General features: G+C 43.4%; 1 protein-coding gene across 1 annotated transcript in view; it reads left to right on the forward strand.

Annotated features, from left to right (window-relative positions):
* Nucleotides 1–1,569: 1,569 nt before the first annotated feature.
* cobl (cordon-bleu WH2 repeat protein) overlaps nt 1,570–9,377 on the forward strand; it is a 51,787-nt gene continuing 43,979 nt past the window's right edge. Inside the window, exons 1-2 of the mRNA XM_076280149.1 lie at nt 1,570–1,669; nt 2,249–2,385. Of these exons, the coding sequence (XP_076136264.1) occupies nt 2,351–2,385 (35 nt within the window). The 5' untranslated portion in view covers nt 1,570–1,669; nt 2,249–2,350. The remainder of the gene's footprint in view (nt 1,670–2,248; nt 2,386–9,377) is intronic.

Genomic DNA, 9,377 nt, shown 5'->3' on the forward strand with positions numbered 1-9,377 from the left:
CTGGGTTAACATGACCCCTGGAGGCAAATATACGGAAAAAATGGTCATCCTAGGTCCTACAGTTCTCAAGATATTCACAGAGAACTGTGTCTGGCCTACCCTCCTTTCGGGGGGTCCAGTCCAGCGGGGGGGCTACAGATCAAAACGAAAGATGACAGTTCCATGCTATCCATGTGGGGGTACATGCCCACCAAGTTTTGTGTACCCCGGTCTTTCAGTGTCCCGGGAATCCTTGTTGGTGTACGTCACTAAATGTACACATAAATTGTTTTATTGTAAGGCCCCCCATGAACGAAAGTACACAAAACTTGGCATGCATTCGGAGGGTGTCATGATCCTACACTTTCAATTTCGTGCAGTTTTGACCATGTCAGCCAGAGATATTGTGATGAAAACACCTAATTTTTTGCTTTTTAATTTTTAACTAGGTGGCGCTATACATGAAATAAGTGGTAATGGGATGGGTTGACATGGCCCCTTGAGATCAACATACAAAAAAAAGGTGGACCTCCTAGGCCCTACGGTTCTCGAGATATTCACAGAAAACTGTCTCCGGCCACCTACAGGCCAGTTGGTGTATAGTAACATAAATTAATTTATTGTGTGGCCCCCCATGAACGGAATTCCACGAAACTTGGCGTGCATTCAGAGGGTGTCATACTGATCCTACACTTCCAATTTCATGCAGTTTTGACTATGTTAGGTCACAGATACCTGCGATTACAACACCTCATTTTTACTTTTTTGTGTTTAACTAGGTGGCGCTATACATGAAATGAGTGGTTATGGAATGGGTTGACATGGCCCCTTGAGATCAACATACAAAAAAAATGGTCCTGCTAAACCTTACGGTTCTCGAGATATTCACAGAAAACTGTGTCTGCCCTACCCTCCTTTCGGGGGGTGCAGTCCAGTGGGGGGGCTACAGATCAAAACGAAAAACGATGGTTCCATGCTATCCATATGGGGTTACATGCCCACCAAGTTTCGTCTACCCCGGTCTTTCAGTGTCCCGGGAATCATTGACAGAAATTTGGACATGCGAAAAAGAAAAAAAGAAAAAAAAAAAAAGAAAAAAATCTGACTAAACCTATATGACCGCCGCTTCGCTGCGCGGCGGTCATAATAATATTATTAGGCCAGAAATCTATACTGAGCCAGTGACCCATGTCACCCTACGCTTGCAGCTTTCATTATAGTGAACAGCGCCCTCGTGTGGAGACGCTGGGAAGCAGACAGTAAGACAGTATTTGGCGTCACAACATTTGCAAGATTACAGAACATAGCGATATGTGAAATGCGAATGTACCCCGGGCTGCAGCTTGCAGATTGGGGCTTTTCTTCAGTCCTGAAATAGGCCTAGTTCAGACGTGTCACCCTCTCTTTGACGAGACCAACTGACAAGATCATGGCTATGACCTGCTACTGAAAGGAGGCGGGTTTGTACGTAGGATAGCCCAATCAGGCAACGCGCAGCTGTAGCTCCATCGCAAAGCGCGCTGGGAGCGGCACAGTTAGGTTTGAAAAGAATGAAGTGATAAACTGTATTCAAACAAATAAACAATGTAACGCTGCGTTTTCTAGAGGCAAGGAGCAGGTAAATCAATATAGGCTACTGATAAAGTCTGGAAAACGAAAAAAGAGATGAAACCATAAGTAGTTGTCGTGGGTAAGTTAGAAACGTGGTTCTTGTAATCACAGTGTAAATGTAATGTTACTTACTACATGCTGTATATTCCCAGATGGATGTGTAAGTCCAACGCGTGTTAGATAAACTTGTCTTCCGTGGTTAGTTGAGTCGGTTGCTATAGTTCCAAAACTCGCCAGTTTGGCTGTATTCCCGGAGAGTGCACTGACGCACTAGACAAGCCTGTTGCTGACGGCGGGAGAATGGCTGGAGGAGAACGGATCAAACCCATATGCTTCAAATAATTACAACTTTATTGTTGCATTTTACGCATCTTTTAAAACATTTGTGTGCTTTTCATCTAAACTAGCTGAAGTGTCTCGTAATTGTTTCGTAAGTATTTCCGTCTGCGTCCATTCGCGAAATTCTATTTCCAACACCCATAGGCTGAGCAGCAGTGATATCTGTGCAGTTGACAAGTTGAGTCCAGAGCTGTCACATCAGTGCCAAACGGAGTTTAAACGGAGTTTAAGTTGCAAGCTTGTTTACTGTGGGCTCAAACCAATTTCTTATTTTATCTTATTCTATCTAATTTTTAATTACACATGTTTCTTTGTTAAGACATCACCCATGGGATTAAATCACACATCAGTGTCCTTGGCTGGACGAAGGGAAAACACAGGCGACATTTAATTGAGATACAACCAGGACCATCAGCAAGATATGGACAGCAATTCTTATTCTAAACCGCCAATAGGGTAAGTTTAAATCTCCCGTGTCTTTTGGTCCAGAGTTTGTCTCAATAAAGCGAAATGCTTTAATGAATGATCCTTGTATTGATCACCTGTGCATAAAAACCGAAGCGCCTCTGCGACTGAAGAGTGCGTGTTTTCAGCGGTAAAAAAAACCCGAAATCATCTAAACATTTGTGTTCTTACAGGATAGTATATGACAAGAGATAAAATCAAAAGTCATTTTTAGAGGTCACCCACTTAATTAACACTGTAGCTATTTGTTTGTGTGAGGTCATGCCTGCAGTATTTCAATTTTGTATGAGAACAGCAATAGAGTGCAGAAATAGACAGAGTAGGCTACTGTATCTTAGATATGGAATTACATATATATTATGAATAGAAATCTGGATTCTCATAAGACTAGTTATTTGGATGCACAGTTTAAATTTGAAATGCTTAGACCTACTGTACATAGACCTACATTCCATATTGATGTTGGCCTGTAACATAGCACTTGAATTGTTAGGGGTGTTGACTGTGGAAAGGTCCGCACTCTCTGGGTGATTCTGTCGGACTATTGTGCTGAGGTGGGGTAAACATGTGACTGTTGTTGAAGCCCTTTTGGTCAGAAAATGGAACTGAAATCTGCCACAGGTGAAGTGGAGTCACTCGACTGTGCGTTAGGCAGGCAGAGAGATAATCGGTCTGTTTTTAATATAAGGGAGGTGCTTGGACAGAGATGCAGTATACGTTAGTGAGGAAGGGACTGTTTTTTGTTAAGTAGGTCAGGTGTGGGAAGCTCTCTGGTGTTGTTGCTGCTGTTGTTTTTTTATCATTTATCCTTACTAAACGCCCTGGCAAATCTGCTCAGTGGAAGGCTTAAGGCTGTTGTGTGTTTAACTGAAAAATTAATTGGAAAGGTAAAGGTGAACAGTAGTGATTCCAACAGTCAAACTATTATTGAGTGCATAGTCAGGTACCACCTGTAATGGCTTCATGGACCAACAGTGAGCCAGGTGAACACTGGTTGAAAACCCTGGTGACCCTTTTACAAGTCCGCAGTAAACATCGTTCTTAGTTAAGTTGATAGGTAATAGTTGCTTGGTATTTGTGCTGTAGTTTCTCTGTATTTATCTACATATATTATTAACCAATAACATGCTATAATTCATCTGTAATAAACTTGTTTCTAAGTATTCACATGTACTGTAGTTTCTCATTTATGCACTTACCTTCCTGTTACCCAATAATATACCATCATTTACCATGACTAGGTAATGAGGAGACTGTAAAGGGAAAGGTTAGCAAAACCCCTGCTGTGTTTGGACAGGCGTCAAGGGCAGAGCCTTGTACTGGTCCAAGGTTGAAGTTAGCGTTTCAGTAAGGGAAGTACACAAAGCATTCTGCATCAACACCTCACCTCCTCATACAGGGCAGCTTCACCTACAGGGCAGATATTGGGGATGAGCTCCTCGTACAGGGCAGATATTGGGGTAGCTGGACACCAGTTGTCGCTGACATGCCTGGACCCCGCTCTTAGCAGTGAATTTAGCTAGTGTTAACTATCAGCTTGTCTTGTCTGCTCTCACAGCAATTGTTGTTTTCTGGAATCACTTATTCATGTCTGTCTGTTGTTGTACTACAACAACTACTGTAATCTGTAACATATAGTCATTAATCTCGTGGATTTTTATGCACCTTGTTCAGCTGGCCAAATGGATGTACAGCTGTTGCTGTTTCAGCAGACTGTTCTGTGTAATCTGGAATTATCTGGTAGGACCTGGGTGTGTCCTTTGTAACGCTTCAGCCTTTAGCCACAAGTCTGTTTGTGTCAGCTGACCTAATGACAGCCCAGAGGTTCACATTGAAGCCAGGTTATTTAAAGGCCCCCGGGTCTGACGGAGCATGCTCCGTGCACCCCCCCCCCCTCTCTCTCTGCATTGCTATCCCATAGAGGCTCTGTTGTATAAGACATTATTCAGCTGCTGTTATCTTATGTTTGCCTCAGACTGAAACCACGGTGGGATAACAAAGCTTAATGTTGTCATTCAAAGAACAGGTTAAGATATGTAATGTTTGACTGATAAGACACACATACTGATTCAATGAATGACACTGTGTGTGTGTTAAAATAGGGACAAGTCTGTGTTATTGGAAGAATAGTTTAGTTATGAACATATGAGTCACTGGAGAAGTTTGTGGTCAAAAGCAAAGATTCTAGAACAGAGCTCTAGAATCTTTGGTCAAAAGATTCCCGTGCGGCACTTAACCGCTGACAACAACTCAAGAGTGAAGAACAAAGAACAGAATGAACAGAGATGGAAGTCTTCAGCAGAGTCCAGAATCCAGTTCTGTGAGGAACTGTAGCAACTAGAACCTCCATGAATTTCTTAATTTCACACAGGACCCTTATCACCTTCTCCATGACCATGTACTGTAATGTAGCCTAAAGTGTCTCCGTGGACACTTACCTGGAGGGTGAGGTAGTCCCATGATAACATGCGTCTCGGTGGACACACTAAAGCCTGCTGGATGAATTTACGAGTGCCTTTATATGCAGACTGTAAATATGGAGGAGGTTCATATTGTTAAGGACAAGGAGATTTACATTGTTGAATTACATCTCTCACCTACACACACACGCACACACATACACACACACATTGCGTGTGTGTGTAGGTGAGAGACACCAATGTGTGTGTGTGTGTGACTGGGAGTCTGAAATGGACCATCTCATTAGCTCTGGCTCTGTTTCTTTAGACACCCTAGACAAGTGATGTACAGTAAGTGTGTGTGTGAGAGAGAGAGAGAATGTGTGTGTGTGTGTGTGTGTGGGGTGTAATTAAAAAGTACCCAGCTCCATGCCTCCCTGCTCTGTCATCTGTATGCTGCACAAAGCCCCATTGGGACGCCTCAGGCCATAATGACAGGAGATGGTGGATTTGTAGGCCAGTGATTCTGGGTTTAAACATCAGGGAGGACACAGCGCTCATTCAGGTCCGAACCCACATCAGATGTATGTCCTGGGAAGGAAAGATGCTGTGTGTGTGTGTTATGCAACTAGCTGTGTTAGAGCTCTCAAAAAAGGCCCTTAACTTGTACACACAATTGAGTCACATCGCCATAGCGAAAGACACACACACACACACACACATACACACACATACACACACACACACAATGCTTCTTACACACTTGACACCCTGAAGTGATCTGATGGTGACACCTCCATCTGTAACCCTAGAGCTTATTCACAGAGGCACACACACACACACACACACACAAACACACACACACATAGGAGAGGTACACTCACTGTTGAGTGTCACTGACACTCTTGTGCTCTCTGTAGGCCTGGGATAGGGCCCTACATAACTAACATCTCATACCTGAGGGACCATGTGCTTAGAACAAGCCAATAGTCACAGCAGAACATCTCACACCTGAGGGACCATGTGCTTAGAACAAGCCAATAGTCACAGCAGAACATCTCACACCTGAGGGACCATGTGCTTAGAACAAGCCAATAGTCATAGCAGAACATGTGTGCATAGTTTACACACAACGCAACAGAGGAATTTTCTATCTCTGCTTTAAACACAAGTTAGATTTGTCTTTGCTTGTCTTCAGCAATCAATGCTAAACGTCATGGACCAGATGAAATTCTCTCACTTTGTGGAAATAAACCCCATTGAAGAAATTGGAGAAACTGTGGTAATTTATGGAACATTTCATAACGTATTTATGTCTGTGTTCAGTCAAACTGTGTCTGAATAGCCATGGATCTTAGAGGAGTTATGATGACTGGTGGGCACAAGGGGTTGGAAATGTTTTCCAGGTGTGGAAACTGTGGCACGGGTATGAAGACTGGTTTGAAAAAGAGAGAGGGAAGAGGGAGAGGCTCTGTCTGAGAGGGGAGAGAGTTCACATCACAGCTCTGCAGAGGCTTCTGAGGGAGGTACTGGAAGGGCTTGATGTTAAACTCAGAAACTCCCATACACACATACACACCTACAGACAGACACACACACACACACACACACACACACACTCTCTCTCTGAACTGAACTGTGTGTGTATGGAGGATACTCCAGATGTGTGCGTACTTTTTGGTCTGTGCTGAGTTTATTGCGGTTGTGTTCTGTGTGTGAGTTGGTGCCATTTGTGTGTGTATGTGGGGGTGCCACCTCTCTTGTCTCTCTTTCTTGTTCTCTCTCTCTCTCTTTCAATGTGTGTGTGGGTTTCTTTCTCCTCGGTGGTGCGCAGTATAGCATCAGGCTCTTCCTGAGGTTATTTTCAGTGTGGTAACGGCTGAGTGTGCACATGTGTGGCATCTGGAGGAGGAAGGGGAGGAAGCCACGCTGGCCTGCCCAGGAAGAGAAGACCGGGTGGGGCAGCCACGCCAACCTCGGGCCCCTGAGCTCAGCAAAGCCACACTCAGAAATGGATCAGGTGTGTGTGGCTTTGACGAGGTTCTCTGGAGAAGGAAGAATGCCCATCATGCCTTAAGACAGCTACAAAGAATCAACACACCCACGCACGCACACACACACACACACACACACACACACACACACACAGATTCCTTGCTAAGTGTTAGGTTTATGTGGTGTTCTAAACGGAAGTTCGGGAGGAGCATGATGAAATGTATCACACCTTCAGCGTAGGTCTCTTATTGGCTAATTTGTTCCCAGCCTCCCTTTTCAAGCTGCGGCATATGGCTTGATTACTCTTTCAACCCACCACCTCCCCTGATACCACCCATCTCCCTTGGTTAGCAATAGAACAGGGGTGCAGGTACTGTATGGATCCTGCTTGACTCCTACCTGCGCAGTACACTCCTGCACAATCCCTGCAAAACACTTCATGACCTTGGCTAGAGACCTTACCAAACACGCTTTTGCTTGCTTCTCTTTTTCGCAAATCTGGAACATGAACTCGTGAAAGATATTAATTTTATGACTTAAAATAATTGTTTTTAGATTTCGGCATGAAGGTGAGAGTGTTGCTCTGTTTGTCCCTGCCAGGATTCCGTACTGCTGTCTGTCCTTGATAAATGTCTTGACTCAATATAAAACTCACTGTTACCCATAGGATTGTGACAAGGGCAGTCCGTAGCTGGAGAAGTTTAATTGTTATCTGTTATTATAGCCTAAGTGGCTATGTTTAGACTATGACATTACTTAAAAGCTCAGTCATGGAAATAGGACAGAGCACATTCCTTGTGGTCAGTGAGGTCTCTTCTGTTGTTGAGTTTCACCCACACATGTAATGAATTGATGTAAAACAAATTGTGTAAGCTAAAATAACTTCAAAGTCCATTGTTAATATTGTCATTACTTTCACAGCGTTCACTGCAATTTGGAAATGCAGACTTATTCTTCTACTTTATTCTTATACTTATAGGCTAATTGTAGACTTTCAACTTTGAGTTGGTCTGAAAAGTGTGTACCGGTAATCAAAAATGTCCTATTGTGTTGGTTCAGTCCAAAGGTAGACCTGCTTGTGTTTGTGTGTGTGTGCGTGTGTGTGTGTGTGTGATGAGTTATGTGCATCTGCAGCTGTGGTGACTTCTATCTCCTGGTTGGCCTGGCGGCCATATGAATGTGTGTCATCTCCCGTCTATTTTGGGGAAACGGCTATCAGATCACGTTGCCTGAATGCTCGTGGGCGTTGGGATTTCTGGGAGAGGGCGTGTCGCTGCTCTGCTCTTATCGACGCCCCGGGGACAAGAGAAATGGAGACTCGTTTTAAGATCAATATCAGCAGACTTTTAAATGTTGTTTTTACAGGCCGAATATATCAGGGTGGGGAGTCAGTTATGGATGAAATGACATAGTTTATATTGTCGTTTCTAAGGTCCATTTCTGTCTCTAAATATAGGGCTTTCATCCAGGAAGGCCTCCATTAGAATAGACTGTTTACCACAATGTGGAGGCCTAGCCTGCACACACCCCACTACAATATTTTTGGGTCTCCAGTAGAGATGTTTGGAAATTTAACATCACAGTTACAGTGACTAAAATGAACATGGTTATTGGTATCATTGCTGTACAGTTAAAATGTGCTGAACATGTTCCTTAGCCTATACATGTGCTGAACATGTTCCTTAGGCTATAAATGTGCTGAACATGTTCCTTAGCCTATACATGTGCTGAACATGTTCCTTAGCCTATAAATGTCCCCATCTCCATTGCACAGTAACAAAACTCAACAGTCAACAGAATAGCATTGATATAGCATAGTGTCTTGTTATAAAAGTAGTTTGGCTAATTTAAGAACAACCTGGTGCATAGACTACGTCAGTGTTGGAGGGAGAGAGCGAGACAATGCAGATAAATAACTAGAACCTGGAAGAGGGAAGCTGACGACCGAGGCAATGAAGCAGACTTATGCAGAGTTTGATCTGCTGGTAATTTAATAAAGTTACAGCTCCTCTGACTGAAGTTGTGTGTCTTGCGTCTGCCTGTTGCTTACAATCTGCATTTGAAGTGAAGGGGATTAACGCTAGCCCCCTTCAAGTTCCTGTGCAGAACTTCACTTTGGTTCCTGTGTTCCTGTGTGGAACTTCATTTTGGTTCTGGAGCTATACTGACACACCGGCACATAAGTATAAATGCTAAACAGTGTAACTTATGCCACTTATAGGTTACGTAGATTGGTGTGAGGGTACTAGGCAGCGCAATTCTTGCTATGTGTTTGTTTTTGCAGTTATTGGTGAAATAGGTTAAGCGTGGTGGTGGAACATGAAAGGATAGCAGCAGCACTCCTATGCTAGGGGAACTGGAGGCTTGCTGGTAGTCAAGGTAACTTCAAACCAGCTTTCCCCAGAATAACATGAACTAATTTACCTGTTGAATTCAGTTTTCTCCTTCCTATGTCCGTGCCCTCCATGTAACTAGACAACCCCATCTTCCACTGAAATGATCAACCACAGAGTTATAAAAGTCATTCATAATTCTAGGCATCAGGAATTTTACCACTATTTATTCCTAACTGGTAATGTTTGAAGATAT

This window comes from Alosa pseudoharengus, unplaced genomic scaffold, assembly GCF_046254945.1.
Source record: "Alosa pseudoharengus isolate Yale_2024_CS ecotype anadromous, Long Island Sound unplaced genomic scaffold, YU_APseudo_1.1 YU_APseudo_1.1_scf_12, whole genome shotgun sequence".
NCBI lineage: Eukaryota > Metazoa > Chordata > Actinopteri > Clupeiformes > Clupeidae > Alosa > Alosa pseudoharengus.